This window comes from Podarcis liolepis, assembly GCF_965112155.1.
Source record: "Podarcis liolepis genome assembly, chromosome: 10".
Taxonomy (NCBI): domain Eukaryota; kingdom Metazoa; phylum Chordata; class Lepidosauria; order Squamata; family Lacertidae; genus Podarcis; species Podarcis liolepis.
Genome location: NC_139562.1, coordinates 19,042,238 through 19,061,502, shown reverse-complemented (window position 1 = coordinate 19,061,502; position 19,265 = coordinate 19,042,238). Strand labels below are relative to the sequence as shown.

At 42.0% G+C, this 19,265-nt stretch overlaps 1 protein-coding gene across 25 annotated transcripts in view; it reads left to right on the top strand.

Moving 5' to 3' along the window:
* The first annotated feature begins 58 nt into the window (after window positions 1-58).
* Window positions 59-19,265, top strand: part of ERC1 (ELKS/RAB6-interacting/CAST family member 1) — a 161,416-nt gene continuing 142,209 nt past the window's right edge. For 6 of the 25 annotated variants that reach the window (XM_083461763.1, XM_083461760.1, XM_083461755.1 and 3 more), the window contains exons 1-2: window positions 59-133; window positions 7,479-8,298. In XM_083461763.1, coding sequence (XP_083317889.1) covers window positions 7,630-8,298 — 669 coding nt within the window. In that variant the 5' untranslated portion in view covers window positions 59-133; window positions 7,479-7,629. Of the gene's footprint in view, window positions 568-1,338; window positions 1,361-7,478; window positions 8,299-19,265 lie in introns of those variants that run through there. The other 19 variants (XR_014516241.1, XM_083461761.1, XM_083461758.1 and 16 more) reach the window with 9 other exon arrangements.

Here is a 19,265-nt window from a genome sequence, read left to right as displayed (position 1 = left end):
GAACGCCTATTGGCCAGGAGGCGGGACCGCCGCGCGACTAACGCGATTGGCTTCCGAAGGGCTGGCAGGGAAGGTGGGCGGGGACACGAAGCGCTACGGAGAGCGGAGGGGCCAAGAAGAGGGTCGTGAGCGGGTGAGCTTGTGGTGGTTGGCGGGCGGAGGGACGGAGGGGGGGGGCGAGTGGGAAGGCTTGTAAGCGGAGCATGCTGGGTGTAGTACGAGTGAATCGATCGATCCCATCGATGGTCGCGTGAGGCGGGCGGGGCGGGCGTGTGAGGGAAGAAGAGGTCTTAAGCGTGTCGCGCGCGCCGGCGAAGAGCGAGGGGAGGCAGGGCTCGCGCCAGGGGAGAGGCGGGGCTTGGTGTTCGCCTCGCGCCGGGGGCGCGGGCGGGGAGCTGCTCGCTCGGGTGAGGAGGAGCCGGAGCGCCAGCCGTGAGGGGAGCAGCGGGCGGAGAAAGACCAGCCTGCTCGGTGCCGCCGCCGCCACAGCAGCTGACAGACAGTGGCAGGGACTCTCAGCCGACCCGGAGGCAGGTCAGAGAACTGGGCCTGTGTGCGGCGTGTGGGGTGAAGCCGACGGTGGTCGAGATGAGGGTCTCGACGAGGGTCTGTGTCGCTGAGGGAAGGGGGGAAGGTCGGGTGGGGCCTGCCCGCCTGCCTCTGCCGGGCGTGTGGTCATAGTTGGCACCCCTTGACCCGGGGCCTATCAGCTGCTCCACGGAAGCGGTAGGGAGAGGCCCGTCCCCTCCACACGAGCCGGGCATCCACGTTCCGGGAAAAGGTGCTCCATCCAGGATGCCTCCTCTTCCCCGCCCCCCACCCTAAACTGGCTCTGCCGAGGCTCCCTGCCTTGCTCAGAACCGTGGCCTCTCCCTCGACCCCACCCCGTTAGTATGAGGCGGCGGCGGGGAGGTGGACGAGCCCCACCTGTCAGCCTCGTCGGCAACAGCCAGTGAAATATTTTTTTTCTTTTGTTAGGGGGAGGATAGCAAAACGGATTTGCGGACATGGGCGCACCTATTGTTGCGGCTTCTCGCCCGGCGCTGCAGCCCTTTTGCACATCCTGACAGCTGATGCTACTCTTCGATAGGTGGCTTGATAAATGCACAGTGGATCATGTAGTCTCGTAGCCGACTCTCTTATTCACTGCCTCATGTTAGCAACTGTTAACCTTGGGGTGGATGCGATCATCATCTTTTTCTGTGGCTGGCAGCCCATTAGTGTAACAAGGTGCTCGCTTTTTGTTTCCTTGAGCGGGCTGATGGTTCAAAGCATTGCAAGAATGGCAAGCAAGCAGCCTTCTTGAGGAATTTGGCATGCAATGCATCTAGATACAGGACCTGAAAATCAAAAATCTCTGGTATGGTGGCAAATTTGTCCTTTACTGGAATGGTGTACTAATAAAATATTTTCTGGAGCCTGTGCATAAGATGAGCAAGAGTTTTAAACAGTAGCTTATCTTTCATAATTCCATTTTGTCTTTAACTCTGATTGGATTGTGAAACTCTGCCTTGTTCTGGTAATTCCATCAAATATAATGGGATGGGGCTCATGCTGTGGAGGTAGCAGAAATAGATGGCATTTCCTTGCAGGGGTTGGGATTGGTGATCCCTAGTACAGTTTCTTCAGTTTTGTTTTTAAAATTCTCAGATGGGTTGGGAAAGATCTGTTTTGAAGTATAGGAGTTGTTGCCATTGAAAATAGATTGGCTAGATGAATTATTAACCTACCTCAGTATGTGGCTGTTTCACATATTTAGAAATATTCACCCTTAGTTAGGAAAGTGTATAGCCTGCAGGGTTTGTCCTAATCATCATATAATACAGTTTAAGAAGTATTGCCTAGCATTTGGCATAACTTGTCACTTGAGATCATTTTTGTGCTGTACATGAACTGCTTCTGAGTATTTTAAATGGACCATTTTAAAATGAAGCAGAATTACAGTCAGTGCAATCTCAAAAGAGATTTCAACACTTTGATTTTGCACAATCTGAGTTAGATGTTGTCAATATAGCATGCTTCTCTGGTATAACTTAACTATTTAGAATAGTTTTTAGGGAAAAAATATAGTGTGTTTCCTTTGGCAAACAACATTTTGATATTTTATTGATTTATTAATGGTTTGCTGAACAAAAAAAATTACTTTTGTATAGCACATAACATTTTAAAATTTAAATTCCAAAATGTTTTAGCTGTTGGTTTGATATGATTTCCTACCCCTGCTTTTGAGTGATGAAGCCATAAATATTTTTACAACAAATCCATTTTTCTGTAAAGTTGTATTGATTGTATCTTGCAGAGAACATAAGAACATTACTAGTTTTGATTATTCATGATAGAAGACACTGTGGTGCCTAAACATTTCTAGAGGCTGAAGTCTAGAGTGCAAAAAATATTAGAGGTGTTAATTTTTAAAAATTAAAGATCCAATAAAATAATAATAGCATGGTGTTAAAAAGTCATCTACAGCAACAAACACATTTAATTTTTTTAAAAAAGATAATAAATGGGCAAAACTGTTATATTCTGGACTTTGCGAGCCAGAGAAACCCATGTACAGAGTTCTGTCAGTACAGGGAGGGGTGGCTTATTTCCCCCCTCCTATGTCATAATGTCATTGGTGTTCCTCATCCTAAATGTGATTTTTGGTATATTAGTATTATACTGTTCATTCAGTTTGTATCTGCTAGGAATTGATAAAGGTACACACACTGATAGCCTCTCCTGTACTGGTTTTGGTATTTTGTTATTTTTGTCTGGTTATTGCTTTGCAGGGATGTGCTTTGCTTTTAGGCATGTTCATCCATTACACAACACAGACTTGACTTCTCCACCCACAGCAATCCATTTTTTAAATAGTGAGTAAGAAGCAAGAATGCCTCTGGAAAGAAGAATCAAGTGACAGGTCTAGTTTGAATACGCCTTGCCTGATTGTGTTTAAGAACAAGCTGACAGTGGCATAATTAAGATGGTATTTTTGTGCACATCCTGAGAGCAAGCAAATACCAGTTTCAGGAGTTAGGAAAGTCAGAATCCATTTTCCAAGCATCATTAGCTGCCCTAAGTTCATGTACCTAACATCTGATGGATAGTATAAGTCAACCTTCACCAGCTGGGCTGGCTGGGGCCAACCAGAGTTGTCGAAAACATCTGGAGGGCATCACATTGGCAAAGGCTGATTTAAGGCAGGCATGTTATCTAGAGCTGATGCAAATGTGTTCCTAGCTCCACTCCAGGAGGTGCACAGAACGTTTGAATAATGAGCACAAGACTGATATTATTTTGTGATGCGCTTTGAGGGAATGAGGATTTAATCCTTGCACAAACTCTGTAACTTAGGCCAGTGCTATCCACAATTGATCCTCATGTATAATCCAAAACTGTTGGGTGTGCAATGGGGCTAGGCCTCTCTAAATAGGATGGTAGCTTAGTGGTGGAGCACCTGGTTTTCATGTAGAGTGGTGCTCCAGGTTCAGTCCACAGCAGCACCCATCAATATCACCATCTGAAATCCTAGGGGGCCACTGCTAGTCCATGTAGACAATACTTGCCCACAAGTCTCTTTCTAAACATTAAAAGTTCCCAGCCATAACAGTCCCTGAATATCTTTGCTTCCTATAAGTAGTAAATACAGTAAGTATTTGGTAAAGGTTTAGAAGGAAGACAAGTGAGATAGCTTCTGATTTCTTCTCATGAGGGAAAATAGAAAGCTTTGTGGGATGTTTTAATCTGATAATTTATTGAAGGTCAAGCTATTTTGCAGGGAAAAATGAGCTAAGCTTTGAGGAAAAATGGCTCTGTAGGTCTTACAGCAGGGTGCTGATTTCTTTCAGCCAAAGGGCCTTGTGTCAGGGGTAACAAGCAAGAGGTATTATGCTAGTTTCAGGTCACATTTCTGCTACTCTAAAGGAGGGCAAAGAACAAGCCATAAGTGGACATGGCCTTGTGAGTTCTGAGGACCAGAGAGACCTGGAGGTATATATTTGGTCCCTATCATTGTCTTACAGTGGTAAGTTTATGTGTAGAACATCTATCAGCACATGGGCGGTTGCCAATCCGTCTGCTTCCTCATATCAACCGTTGAAGAGTACTGTATATCATGTGAATCTGCTTTCTCTTGGAAACTACAAGGGTGGTTTATTTTTTTTAAAAAATGTTGTGACTCCGTCTGTAGTTCTGACATTCAGAGTTGTTTTCTATGGTCTGTGGATACTGGGATTTGGAAGGACAGTTTAAAGGACCTGTTACCATGCCCTGGAATTTAAATAAGTGGTGTGCATTGCAAAGGTCACACTTGCATTTCTGTGCAGGAACTGTATCCTCTCACTTCCTAACACCTCTGTCAGGGTTGGCAGTTCCATGTCTGACTGTAGTTCCATGTTTTTCTTCTCCATCTTTAAATATATTGTTAGGAGGGCAGAGATTCTTATGTTTCAGCTAGTTTACGTAGCAGTCTTGTAACTTCCAAACACTGTGTATACTTGGTAAAGTAGGGAGACCTGGAATGATGTGAACCAAAATGTAGCAACTCTATAAATGTTGTTGCAACATATATCCAAGGGAAGAATTAAAAAACAACAACCAAAAAACCCTTCTTTAATTTAGTTTTGTGGATCTTAAGAAGTTGGTATGACCTCTCTTATTTTGTTTTATGGCAGTTGAAATATATAGCTGTGGTGACAAAAGTAAAAGTGATGTGGCTCAGTGGGGCTTAAGTCATGACTAGCTTGTCCCATTGATTTCAGTAACACTAACTTAGACCCCATTCTTCTACACACTTATCTGGATGTAAGCCCCATTGAACTCAATGGGATATTGAGACTTCATTCTGATCAGGCAGATAAAGAATTGCAATGGGAGTCTAAATCTGACCCAACAGAGTTCCCAGTTTGGCTTGTGAGGCTGTTTCCCCCAAACCACATCTACCTCCTTTCATCTATGATGTCCAGCGAGGAATGTGTGGAGGTGTGGCTGCCAGTGTGTGACTGGAAACCTTCGAATTGCGACATTGCTGATTTGCAGTGAGAGCAAGCCAGCTAGGTCAGTTGCACTGAGTTCCCCATGAGGAACTCAGAGGTGTAGCCAGCCACTGCAGATTATTGGAGCTTGAACTGAGCGCATTCCAGCCTACCTGTCACAGATGTTTGGCAGCAATGGGGACTGATTAAGATCTGGCCTGTTGAGCCAAAAGGCTTCCCCACCTCTCCCTGGTCTATATCCTTGCTGTGTAGTTTTTGGTGGGGTTTTCTGGGGTTTTTTAAAAGAAAAGATTTAGAATTGTATTGCCTATTGTAATGGGTCATTTTTACTGAATTGGGCCAATTCATTTAAGCAGCGATCAAAATTTCATCCCTATTATATTACAAATCTGATGGGAGGACCTAATTGGTTGTCCCAGATTTTTTCTCTCCCTTTTTTTGCTATGGAATAATTTTTCATTCTCTTATGTAATTATATATTTAGGGATCCCACCCAACCCCCATTTCATCATGGCAGATGGTATGGCACCCACCACTCGTTTTGTTGCTGCTGTCAGGATGTGATTCATTATTATTTTTTTGCCACTGATTTTAAAAATAGGATAGATTATGGAAATACTGAATTTCCTTTTTAAATTCCTTGAAACAGTAGGAGCCTATGTGGCTTTTTGGGGTCTCCTGCTCTTTCCCCACATGCTTACCCCCTCCCCACATCCTTGGTATAAAGCATGCACAACTCGAGTTTTACCACACAAAATCTGGGGAAGTATGGTGAACTTCCAGAGGAAGTTGGTGATGTTCTCAATTTTAGTGGAACACTGTGATACTGATAAATTTTTACTACTATTCTGAATACCTGGTAGTTTTCTTATTAATTGGTTTAACAGTCAGTCGTCAGTCTGTCTGTACCTGGAGACAATGCAATCAGTGTCATTCCTTTCTTCCCAGTCAACAGATGTTCTGACCTTGTGATGAACTCTTCCACACTTTTTCAGCCATCTTTCAACAAATGTCAGACATAATTCTTCACAGAAAAATAACTGATTTTGATGGTGGAAAGGGTCAGTATAGAGACCCTTGTCATCCAATTCTAGCATGCCACTCATCCATATCTTGTCTGCCAAAATCCATTTACCAACATAATTGTCCTTTTGCAGTCAGAGCATACCTTGTGACTCCTAGCTCTTTCTAAGCTAAACCACTTTCCCATGTCCTATTATTGGGATAGGAAGATCTCCAACCCATGAGCTGAATCAGGCCTACCAGCCCTCTCTATTTGGTTTGTGAGGTGTTTTAAGTGAGGCCACCCCATCAGGTGTCAGGCAGGTAAAGACATGGCTGGGCCGAAGTGGATTTGCAGTCACTACTGGTTAACTCATCAAGGGCACCAGCACAACACATTGGAAGCCCAAACAATCAGGGATTGCATAGCTTCGTGTGACCCATAGTTATCAAACTTAATTCACTGGGGGGTGCCCTACCTGCACTCCCAAACCCCCTTGTATCCCAAACTTATTTCCCCTACATCCTATTTGCCTAAATGTCTGTCACCCATGTCTGCTTCTTAAGCAACTACCACCCATTCCACACCCTTCTCTGCCTGTCAGACAGACTGCACACCCCACATCTTTTTACCCTGGCTGCTAATTTAAGGGAGAGGCTAATGTCAAAGAATGCACTTGCAACTATTGGTGGCTCAGCCCTTTTCCCTTTTAAGAGCATTGCTTCCTTGCCTTGATGATGTTGTAATGACCAGTGTGGTAGGTGTGACTGCATTGGGAACCCCAGGGAATCTATTAAGATTCTGGGCATTATGTTTTATAGACCTGCTGAAGAGTAAGTCCATCCCACTTGTTATATTAAACACTAGATTTCCCTTCAACTAGCAGGGATAATGTTAACCTTTTTGCCTATGACTGTTCATGGGCTCCTTTAGGCAGGAGGGCAGGTCATAAATTTAAAATAAATAAAAACTGTTGTAAGGAAAGGGCATAGTTGGTATACCAATAAGCATTCCTTGCCACCAGAAGGATCTGGGAGTACCCCCAAACTATGCACCTGTTTCTTTGAAGAAACAGATGCAGTTCTGTCCAGAACTGGTGAACCAGCAAACCTGGGAGCTGCTCACCCATCGATTCTCTCCTTCACCAGGATTCAGTCTGTTTGTTGGTCCTCATCCAGCTCACCATTGCATTCAGGTCACAATCTCTCCTGAGGCATGACATGGTGCCCCAATTCTCCTAATGACCACTCCCGGAAGTTTCATATAGATATTAAAGAGCGCTTGGAATAAGCTGGTGCCCTGTAACATTCCACCACACAACTGCAAAGGGGCAAACACATAATTTGAAGCCTGAACATATTGTTGAGCATGAACAGAAAGGGCAATCAGAAGTACCAGAGAGACATTTTTCCATTTGCATGTTTGAATCTTCACAGAAAATAAGGAACCAACACTTGTTAGAGAATGGAAACTGAATATCTTTCTTTCTCTTACAGATGATGATCAGCTCCAAGAAACTATGTCTTCAGAAATGAAAGCTTGTACCTACTATAAACAGTGATCGGCCTTAAGTAGACTAGAAACTATAGTCAAGAAACTTCAGAGGAACTCGTCCGTACCTGGTTACCTTGTATCATAAATTCAATCATGTATGGAAGTGCTCGTTCAGTTGGTAAAATTGAGCCAAGTAGCCAGAGTCCTGGGCGTTCACCAAGGCTGCCACGATCGCCACGGCTGGGCCATCGTCGAACCAACAGCACAGGTGGCAGTTCTGGAAGTAGTACTGGGGGTGGCAGTGGCAAAACTCTTTCTATGGAAAATATCCAATCCTTAAATGCTGCCTATGCCACTTCGGGCCCTATGTACCTAAGTGACCATGAGAACGTGGGTGCAGACACGCCTAAAAGCACCATGACTCTTGGACGATCTGGGGGGCGTCTGCCTTACGGTGTTAGGATGACTGCTATGGGCAGCAGCCCCAACATTGCCAGTAGTGGGGTTGCCAGTGATACTATAGCATTTGGAGAGCATCATCTTCCTCCTGTCAGCATGGCATCCACAGTGCCTCATTCACTGCGCCAGGCGAGGGACAACACTATAATGGACCTGCAGACGCAGCTCAAGGAAGTGTTGCGGGAAAATGATTTACTACGCAAGGATGTAGAGGTGAAAGAAAGTAAACTTAGCTCCTCCATGAACAGTATCAAGACGTTCTGGAGTCCTGAACTCAAGAAGGAAAGAGCCCTGAGGAAAGATGAGGCATCCAAAATAACTATTTGGAAAGAACAGTATCGAGTTGTACAGGAAGAAAACCAGGTTAGTAATCTAAATAGAATTCTGCAAGGGGAGGGTAGATACAATTGTTTTAATGAATGTTTTTCAGAGAATTTCCCTTGGCAGTCTTGAACTTGAGACAAATTATTCTATTGATCTAGAGTCAGTATATTCAGTTCCAAGTAGCACCATGGAACATGGAAAAGTGATTTTCCTGTTTCAGATTTTGTATCCACATTGCAGCTATGTTAACAGGCATGTCCAGAGTCTGTCTTGGGGGCCTAATCCAGGCCATCGGTCTCAACGACTTCAACCTCATAAAAAAAAAAAGCCCAGCAACTTCAGTCCTTAAAAAAGCTCAACAACTGTGGTTGGCTCTTTGGTCGGCCCTCATCTGGCCCTCTTTGAAAAAAGTTTGGACACCGCTGGCATAAGAGAACAGTGAAGTGGGGGGAGAGCATCCAGTCCTTTCCCATCAGTTCACTATTCCAGCTCAATCCAGTATAATTCTAGGATTCTTTGCGAGTGTTCTCTGTAAGGAAGTGAGCAGAAGATTTATATCTTTGTAACATGGAAATTGGGTACTAGGAATAGTTAGACACTTACTCAGCAAATATTCCTGGAAGTTTGTCAAACTGTTGTGTGACATATGGTTGAATATTTAGACTCTAGATTTTAAGACTTATAAAATTATAAACAGTATGGAAAAACTGAAGAGAAACTATTCCTTTTCTCGCTGCATTTCAATTTGGTTAAATCCACTTGAATCCAGTGGCATTAGATCCAACACATATCTAATGAAGTATTTCTTCATAATACACAATTTGGTTATAAAATTTGTTGCCCCAGGGTATATTTTTTAATACTAAGATGTACATCTTGCAAATACTCCTTGCATGTTGTTAAGATGTGTAGGGGACAGTTAATGAAAGACTTCCTTTGAAAGATAGTCGGAGTTTCTTTTGACAAGGACAAGGTCAAGGTCTTAAAATATTTTCAGAATAAAGCCTAGATTCATATTCAGTTGAATATATTTGTTTATGTAACCAAAGCAATTACCTTTCAAGTATCCCTCATGCACACAGGCTGGAAATACTCTTGGTGGTTTTCTACCAGGTGTAGATTGGAAATTTCTCCCTACTCTCACCTTTTATGTCAGCCTTCCAGGGTTTGTTGAAAGGTACCAGTGGCCCATTTCCCTGGCTGCTCCTCTGCATTCAAAAGCTTGTTACTAGAAGTGTACCCAACCTCACATGTCCCTACAATGAATGGAAGATCCACCTCCCCTAATTCCACTTGGTTAAAATGAAAACTATTTTATATGAAAATTTGAAATCTGCTAATCCTTGCTTCCTCACAAGTGCCTTTGAAATTGTTATTTAAGATTTTCTAACTTAGTGTAAGGTTTTTTGTTTCTTTTTTATGCTATCTTTTCCCTCATGCCCATCCTTAATTTGAATTAATCTTTTGATTTTGAATCTAGGATTATTGTATACTTTTGACAACCAAATAATTTTTCATACTACATTATTCAACCGGGGGTGGAGGGAGTAAGGGGAAAACAGACAAGTTGTGGTAGCTGCCCCCTACCTGGCTAAAAATTAATCTGCAAGTGTTGGAGTTCTTGTCTGACAGGAGCTAGTGTTAATCGAGAGAATTGTGTCAGACCAGTTAGTCAGTCTCCACAATTGTTTGTCAAGAACCTAGGAGTAAGTGGTGTATTAAGGAAGGAGAGAGTGAATATAAACTGCAGGATTGTGTCTAGTTTCTTCATGTAGTTCCAAACTATGCATTCAGTATATCTGAATAAGTGTACATACACATGAAAGCTTATACCCAGAACAAACTTAGTTGGTCTCTAAGGTGCTACTGAACAATTTTTTAATTTATTTTGTATGCATCAGAATTCTCTAGCTCACAGTTCAGATAAGGAAAGTACAGGGTGATATGCATTGTTGAGAACCAGTATGGTATAGTGGTTAGAGTGTCAGACTAGGACCGGAAAATCTAGTTTTCAAATCCTCTCTCATCCATGTAGCTCAGTGGGTGACCATTGGCCGGTTATACCCTCTCAGCTTAACCTACCTCACAAGGTTGTTGTTGGGGTTATATGAGGAGGGGGCAAACCATGTAAACACTTGAGCTCCTTGGAGAAAATGCAATAAATTAATAAATAATGTTAGTCATACTTGGATTAGATCCATTAAAGCCAATGGACTTAAGTGCATTGATTTCAGTGGGTCTGCTCTAAGTTTGACTTAGTTTGACTTAGTTTGATATAAGTTTGACTTAGTTTGATATAACTCATAATACATGGATAAAGGGCAAAATCTAAAAGAATGATTTTACATTTTAAAAGGACTGTCCCTAGAATTAGTGAACATTTTGTGGTTGATTAGAATTTTGGCTGTGAAAGGCCAACCTTTTGTTTCAAATACTAGTTTGGAATCTGTCTGAAATGACACCTCTTGAAATCTAAATACTGTAGTAATTGGAATAAATAGGATGCTTTGGAACTTCGAAAGTGAATATTACGTTAAAAAATAGAATTGTCTTTGCATGTAAACATGTGATTGGTTTGTGGGTTTGTTTGTTTTTTGTTTGTTTGTTGGATCACTGAAAATGTTTCTTACTTAATGAGAGGTGGGAGTATGCTGGCTTTCCTATATCCTATTTCTGTCATTCCTTACACCCATTCTAATTATTCATTTAAGTAAACTGCTAGAGCTTTATTTTCTGAGCCCACTATAATTACTACTATAATGGTAGGACGGTAGAACTGTAGTCCAAAAAATAAATGGCACTATTTAAAAGCAATGCGGAATATGTAATGAGATACACAAACCAGGCACGCTAATTAGTCCACCTCTAATTAACTTGTTTTATGCCATCTATATCAGTTGTCCGTTTGTATCCTTTAGAGTAAATCTGATCAACCTAAATTTTATTATAAACAGATTTTTCCACCTAGGGCTTTGGACTAGGGATTTCTTTGAACTAAGTTGCGAACACGTTTCAGCCTATCAGTTAATCTGATAATTTAAAAAATATATCTTCGAGGCTTTTGGATAATATCTTGGCAGAAATGCAAGGAATAACTGAAGGACACATTCCAGATCTTAACTGGTTACTATACTTTTTTCCTCTTAGATGTGCAAGGTTTGTGACTTTCTAAGTTCCAAACATGAGTGTACCAACAATATAAGCAAAAGTGAATATTCAGGGTCATTTTATATATGAGTTCAACCAGCTGATGGGCTGTGGGATCTGGAATGATGGGAGCCATAGCTCCAGGAACATCCCTATCCTAGAACCTTAGCAGGAACCTTGCCTTAGGACTTCATGCACAAGCACACAACACAACTCTGTTGCGATTGCTTTGTAGAATTTGCAGTGTGCAGACAGGTCTGTACCCCGATTTCCTAGACCCTGCTTGCATAATAGCTCATTTTTTAATTGTGAAAGGTATCTTAATCCATAGTTTCAAAGTTATGGGGTTCCTTTCACACCCTGTTTATTTAGGAAAATGGAATAACTGCGATTGGACTAAACAACCCTTGGGGTTACTTCCAGCTCCACAGCTATGTAATTCTATGAATGAAGCATGTAAAATGAGTACATTGAGGAGGGAGGAAATAGTTTCTGATGGGGAAGGTGGTTTCGTAAAGCTGTAACTCTACAGAACCACCACCTGACTCATGAGTGGCCTCCATGGAGGACATTTGGGGCTTCAGAATACCCCTTTCTGAACAGCTGCAGCCCAAGGCTTTAATTAGGTTGGCTGGTGTAGGGTAAAGACTCCATGGAGCCACAATTTGATTTGCATGCAGTTTACATTGACTGTTTTGGGGAGCTAAGAACACCCCTTTGTGGACAGCAGCATGAGAGCCCCAAGTCTTTGTTTTATGAGTGTTCCCTGTTCTCCACTTCGTCAGCATTTATAGTCAAAATAATGCAATTACTCATCATTAATAGAAACACTGCTTTCTGATAGTAGTGGGATCCCCCTGGTAACATTCAAAATTAGCTCTCAAGGGTCAGTTCCATGGATTGGAAAGCACTTGCTGGATGCAGGCTGCAGCTGGATTTCATCTAACCTTCTGGATCTCCTTCTTTGGGCTGGCCCAAAACATTTTGCTTCTTAACATGAAGGACAAGATGGCACCTCCACTATTCCATGGAAAAAAGCCAACCCAACTGATGGCTGAATCTTACTTCAGCACTGGCATTATGAAAAGTGAACGTGAGGACAGTGGGCTTCCTTCAGGCCACAGAGCAGGCTGTATGGCCTAGAGAGCTATGTTCTCCAGCACCTCACAGCTTCCTCCTTTTCCTCAGTATCTGCTGCCTGAGGCAGCCACCTCTGCCAAGTGGTAGGGGCAGTCCTGCCTTCCATCCCTCCATTATTTAGCAGAGAACATCTGAGACGAGAACAGACTTTAATGTTGTGCAAACTGTTGCACCTCCTTCCTCTACAAGAAGAGAGGGGAAATGTAAGCAGAGAGGTAGACGTTTATTTGCAAATACACAAAACATCATGTGTGGTTTTTGCAACTGCAAACATGCAGTTTATGGGATGCAGTTAAATTTTAAAGCTTGAGGCTTTGAAAGCAGGACTTTGCATTTCAACTGTACATTGAAATTGTTTACATTCTCCTGGGATTACTGAGTAGTTCTTGTTTTTTCTGTCACAACAGATAAAAGTGTGTTGGAAAGCTTTTAAAAGTCTGTGGAGAAAATAGGTGAAATTCGAGTGGAATTACTTTGAATTAAATATTTGCTTCTGTTTCCATTGGATATAGCTTTGTGCATCTGTTAAGGGTCTGTATGTGGGTCTGGCCCCACCTACTATTGGCCCTCTGCCCCAAAATATTTCCACGCCCATGTCCTTGGTGTGTGGACTCTGCCCCCCCCCCCCCCCGCAAACTGAACTGTCTGCTGCTCATGCAGCAAGGTAGCTTTTCCTCTTGTTGTTGACTGACTTGTCTTTACTGATTAAATTGGCACATGATCAATTATCCAGGCACATAGATTCAGTCTTTGCAGTCAAAATGTCAGTTTGATTTCATTAATGAACTGTGCACTGATATACTAAATGGTCTGGCTATATTAGAAGATTCAATTACCAGGGGTCCACAAGTTTTAGTTTTCTTAAAAGGTAAAGGGACCCCTGACCATTAGGTCAAGTCACGGACGACTCTGGGGTTGCGGCGCTCATCTCGCTTTACTGGCCGAGGGAGCCAGCGTACAGCTTCCGGGTCATGTGGCCAGCATGACTAAGCCACTTCTGGCGAACCAAAGCAGCGCACGGAAACGCCATTTACTTTTCCTAAGAGGTAGCTATTACCAGCCTTTTCCTAAGTCTTTTGCATGTGACAGGCCTTGTTCTGCTTCTACCTTCTGTAAATTCCCAATGTGAAATGAAACAAGAGAAGGTCCCTTTCTTTGAGTTCTCTGACACAGAGGGATAAATAGGTACTGTACTTGTTTCACTCTTAGGAGCCTTTGCCGTAAGCCAGAAATGACATAATTCCTTTTTGTTTCTTCTCCGTTCCCCAGTGTTCATTGGAGGCATTGTGAGTTCTTGGCAACTTATAGAGAGCTCATGAAAAAGATCAGTAATACCATACAAGTTCCCCTGAATGTCAGCTAGCCTGAAAGTAACAGTCTTCGTCTGGTTTATATTGGCCAGTTGAAAGCAACTGAAAACAAGAATGGAAAGTTGTTTTCTGCAGAATACCAACAAGGTGTTTGTTGCATACCTTAGTTATGCAGTCTGCCACTAGTACCTTCTAGCAGAATGCAATGAACACCCTCTGGTTCCATTAGGAGTAGGGCAACTCAGTTGTTCAGTTGTTCATGAATCTTGGATAATTTGTGCCCTGAATAATACTGAGAGGCATCACCTGCAAATCTTTTGCAGATTTTATTTCTCTGTTGTCTAAAATACTGTGCACATGAGTATTGCTCAGATCTGTGCTGTGGGGTATTGTAGAACTGTAAAGAAGTACAGTAATAAACTTCTTATACAGCTGAAGTGGACTCTAGCCAAGAAAACATATGGTAAATTGATGTTCCAGTTAGGAGACCTAACAAAGAAATAGATAATGGCCAATCCTGCCCTGTGTTAATGTCTCTCTCAGAAGGACAGTCATACCTCGGGTTACAGACACTTCAGGTTGCATTTTTTCAGGTTACAGACGTGCCGAAACCCAGAAGTACCAGAACGGGATACTTCCAGGTTTCGGCGGTCATGCATGTGCAGAAGCACTAAATCGCAACCCGCACGTGCGCAGACACCGCGCTGTGGGTTGCGAACGTGCCTCCCGCACGGATCATGTTCGCAACCTGAGCGTCCACTGTATATTGTTACAAGGATTGTGCGCTACACACAATCTCTGCTGAGCAGTAGCAAGATTCCAAAACATTACACCCAAATAATGTCCCTCTTTGGTCCTCTCATAACGTCAGTGAGCTTGGATCCAAAGCAGCAGTCGGTCATGGCCCCCAGCCTCTCAGTGCAGCCTCTGCAGCCAGCATTGCATGGCATCTGCCCTTCAGCCCCCCACATGGAGCCTTCCTCACTTCCTGCTTCTCCTTCCCAGAAAACCCTTTGCCAAGCATCTCTTCCCCTTCTGTCTGCTCACCCACCTTCTCCTTGCTATTCCAAGCCTACTTTTAAGAGGTGATAATTTTCCTGTAACCTACGGCATTGCTCAGCATAACCTTGGCAACCTCCGTTGGCACAGACTCAAGGATTTCCATGTGATGAGCCACCAACACCTTTCATCATGCTTAACGGCTTCTATCCCAGGTGAGGCCCTGGCCTAGAAAGGAAGCTTAGCCTGTATTATTCCACTAGCCTGGCATCTTCCCTTCAGTAGTCCAAAAAACGGCTACATCCTACCCTTTCATTACTTTATAACATTTATTAACTCTAGCAGTTATAGGTGCCCTATGTTACCACAGATCTGTAACAGTATTATAGTAGAGGATGAAAAGTAGGGCATTTAGCCGTAGAAGTTAGATGCAGGAATTTTATAACATTATAAAATTATAAAAGGTGTTAAAATAAGAAAATATCTCTTGATACAAGCATACATTTTTCAAGTGAATTTTTCCCATCTTTGTAACAGAATATTTCAACAGACCATTACATTTGTTTTCCTCACAGTTCTCATTTATTCTTTTATCAGTATTTAGTCTCTCACACTTCAAGCTAGCAGTTTGAAACGTTAGAAGTTGAAGTGTTCAGACTTCAGCAGTGGCTGGAAAGCTTGGAGATTAAAGGAGGGGGGGAAATACAAATCCACCTCAGCCTTGCATGCCCTCTCTGTCCCTTTTGGTTTTAGTCTGGAATCCCAGCTACCTTATATTTAGAAAAGATAAGATAATTTGTTCCACCCCCAAACACTCCTTCAGAGTTCCCCCATCAGTATCTTTAGAACTTGATCTCATCACCTGCCATGAGGCTCATTCACTTGAGCCAGAGAAGACAAACGGGATGCTGACCAGAACAAGGAAGGACAGAATCTGTGGCATCCTTGGTAGCTCTTGTGGACTACATTTTCTTGTTTCTAAAGTGTAAAAACCTACTACAACAGCAGGCTAACATAGTTGTCATTTAGCAAATTACTTCTGTTTCCTTAATTCATTTAATATTTGTTTGTTATTCTTACTATTTCTAAGCACCATTCTTATTTTTCTGTGTAATTGTGGACCAGGTGGTCAATACTGGACTAGAAATGCTACCGATTTATCGATTTATTTGTGTTCTTTTTGATGCAAGGACCAAGTTGTTATCTCTCCCCCCACCCCAGCAGTGCTGTCCTCCTTCAATCTTTTGAAAGGAATAGCCTACAATTTTTTAAAGTAATAATGCAAGTAAAAGGGATTTGTTAGATACGAAGTCTTTCAATCTTTTATGACTCTGATTAGTCTTCAGATCATGAACATCTGATTACACTTAATTTAATATGTAAGGCATCCCCCTCCCCCGGCTTATCAGTGGTGATTTGACAAGTTCCATGCTGTGTCTTCATCTGGCATCTGTACCAGCAGACGGTCTTGTCAACATAATGCTACAAAGTGTCCATATGTTGGCATATTGGTAATCTCCTCAGGTGTACTCAGTCATAGATTTCCCTCCTCAGATACTGCTGATTAGCATTTTGTCAAAGTTCCATGTTTGTCATTGAACTGTTGTTTGCCATCACTTTCCTTTATAGAGACTAGCCTGGATAAAAATAGATTTAAAAATATGATTTTTAACGTTTTGTTTTGGATTTTTAAAACATCAATTATATTATCTTTCAAACTAGCCTTCATTTTAAAATGAAATATAAATGTACTACAATATAAATGTTTTAAAGTCTTCTCTCAGTCCCTTAAAACTGAATTGATGACATCTTATCAAACAAAGTTAAAGCCTGTTTTCCAGGCAAGTAAATGAACCAGAAGTAAATATTTGGTGACTTTGGACATCAGGCATTCTCAATATGACAAGAAATCATACGTTGTACAAAGGCATGGTCAGAACTTGTGGACATTGACTGGAGCTGAATGTTGGGGGAGATTCAGGATAGATAAAAGAAAATACTTCTTCATACAGTGCATAGTTAAACTTTGGAATTCGCTCCTGTAGAAGGAAGCGATAGCCACCAACCTGGATGGCTTTAAAAGAGGATTAGACAAATTCATGAAGAACAGCCTTGGCAGTAATGCTTCTGAATACCAGTTGCTGGGAATTGCAGATGGGCAGAGTGCTGTTGCGCTCATCTCCAGCTTGCAGGCTTCCTACAGGCCTCTGGTGAAACTAGGATGCTGGACCAGTTGCACCTTTGGCTTGATCCAGCAGGGTCCTTCATCTTACAAAAGTTTCACAGATACATTGGGCTCAAAGAATCATATCTTCCAGAGCCAGTCCACTTGATGCAATCATTTAAGCAGCAATTATTTTAAGCACATTTGGTGGACTTGGCCCCAAGTAAAGTTGATAAATCAGATTATCACTCTGTCAACATTTTGAACCTCATGAACTATATACATCCTTCTCAAATTGTAAGGAATATAATACCAAAAATACATTATTTTGTAAGCAATTTCTTTTGCTTTAACATCAGTTATCCACAGCACCAACACACACGTTGGACCATTGCCTAGTAGATACATTTAAAACAATTTCTGTTCATTTCATTTCATATGAATGCCCTATGAAAGGATATAAGTTTGTACATTTTTATTTATCTCTTTGGGAAGACAATTCCAACCATTTTCCTAATAGTTATTGGGGAAATTTTTGTACTTACCTGATTTTTGCAATATAGTTCTCAGCTAAAAAAATACAAAAATGTCTTTTTAAAACCCACATATTATAGAGTTAAGCATGTTCATAGATGGTATTAATATTTATTAAATTTATTACCCACCCTTCACCAGCAGGTCCCCAAGCAGGTTGCATCAATTTAAAATTCAGAATTAAAAACAATTAAAACAAATTATTCACAGGAATAGGGTTATGCAAATATGGGGGACCTGCTTCCTGCTTTGCAGGCCTTTTCCACCTGACCTAGGAGGACAGGGTCCTGACTGACTGTAGCTGCAAAGGCTGAGGCTGCTGAGGAGGCCAGTGACTATCTTGGCTGTGAGAACCTGCTTTAACTTATGTGTTTTTCAATACAGGGACTTTGTTGTTTTTAAACTGAAAGGTGTGGGATGTGCCCAATCACAGTGGTTCAAGGTAGGGTTGTTCCTCTGAAGACAGTTTGGAAACTTCAGCTGGTCCAAATTTGGTGGCAGGTCTGCTCACTGGGGCATTTGTAGTTTTATGTTGCGAACCACCCTGTAATCTTCACATGAAGGGCAGTATACAAATTTAGTAAATAAAATAGAAATAAATAGAACAAGTTGCCTTTGCTTCCTCTTTCCTGCATCCTGTAGTTACACTCTGTGGGATGTATAGTGATTGTATTTTCTATTCATGCACTGACGTGTATGACCTTAAACCAAATTGAGTCATTTTCCTGAGCCTTACAGAATCGACAAATGTACTAGTAGCAGGCTACTTATGTGCAGAATTTTTAATCCCTTTCCTTTTCTGCTGCCTTTGAGATAATTCAGCACAAGAACTTCTTTAAATGTAAGTTGATTTGTGGGATTGCCAGATAGATTAAATCCTATTAAAATCATAGCTTTGCTTCTAAATGAAGCTTTCAAACACTACAGAAATAGCTCTTGTATTTCCATACAAATAACAGGTCTGATGTCCCAGAGCAATTATAAAGTTAGAATGGCAATATGTGTTGGAGTTGGCACGTTCTACATCAGCAAGGTCCTGTTGGACACCTGACATTAGAAGAAGAAGAGTTTGGATTTGATATCCCGCCTTTCACTCCCCTTCAGGAGTCTCAAAGCGGCTAACATTCTCCTTTCCCTTCCTCCCCCACAACAAACACTCTGTGAGGTGAGTGGGGCTGAGAGACTTCACAGAAGTGTGACTGGCCCAAGGACACCCAGCAGCTGCATGTGGAGGAGCGGAGACGCGAACCCGGTTCCCCAGATTACGTGACTACCGCTCTTAACCACTACACCACACTGGCTCTCCTTTGCTAGCTTTTCTGAGTGGGTGGAAACAGATTGTCAGCAGGGAATCCCTTTGGACAGACAGGTCTTTGCTTCCAATGTGCATTAAGCAGATTCTATTTTTTGAGAATGCAAACTGTTTTTAAGAGCAGATTAACTAGATATTTTTAAAAGAAACTGAAGACTTTTTAGTGTTTCTACTTCATTGTAGTATGCTTTAGGCGTCACCCTTCCTCTTCTACCCCAAATGCTATTAAAAAAAGGAAAAAAATGGCTGCTCCTGCTTAACCAGCTTTCCAGGTACGCTTTTGACATGTTGGCTTCCATACAAGCCCATTTTTTCAGTCATGAGTATTCATTGCTGTTCTGCTGCTTGTTTTCTGTCTATACCAATGGGTGAAGCTTGGTGGAACGTGTCCATTTTCATG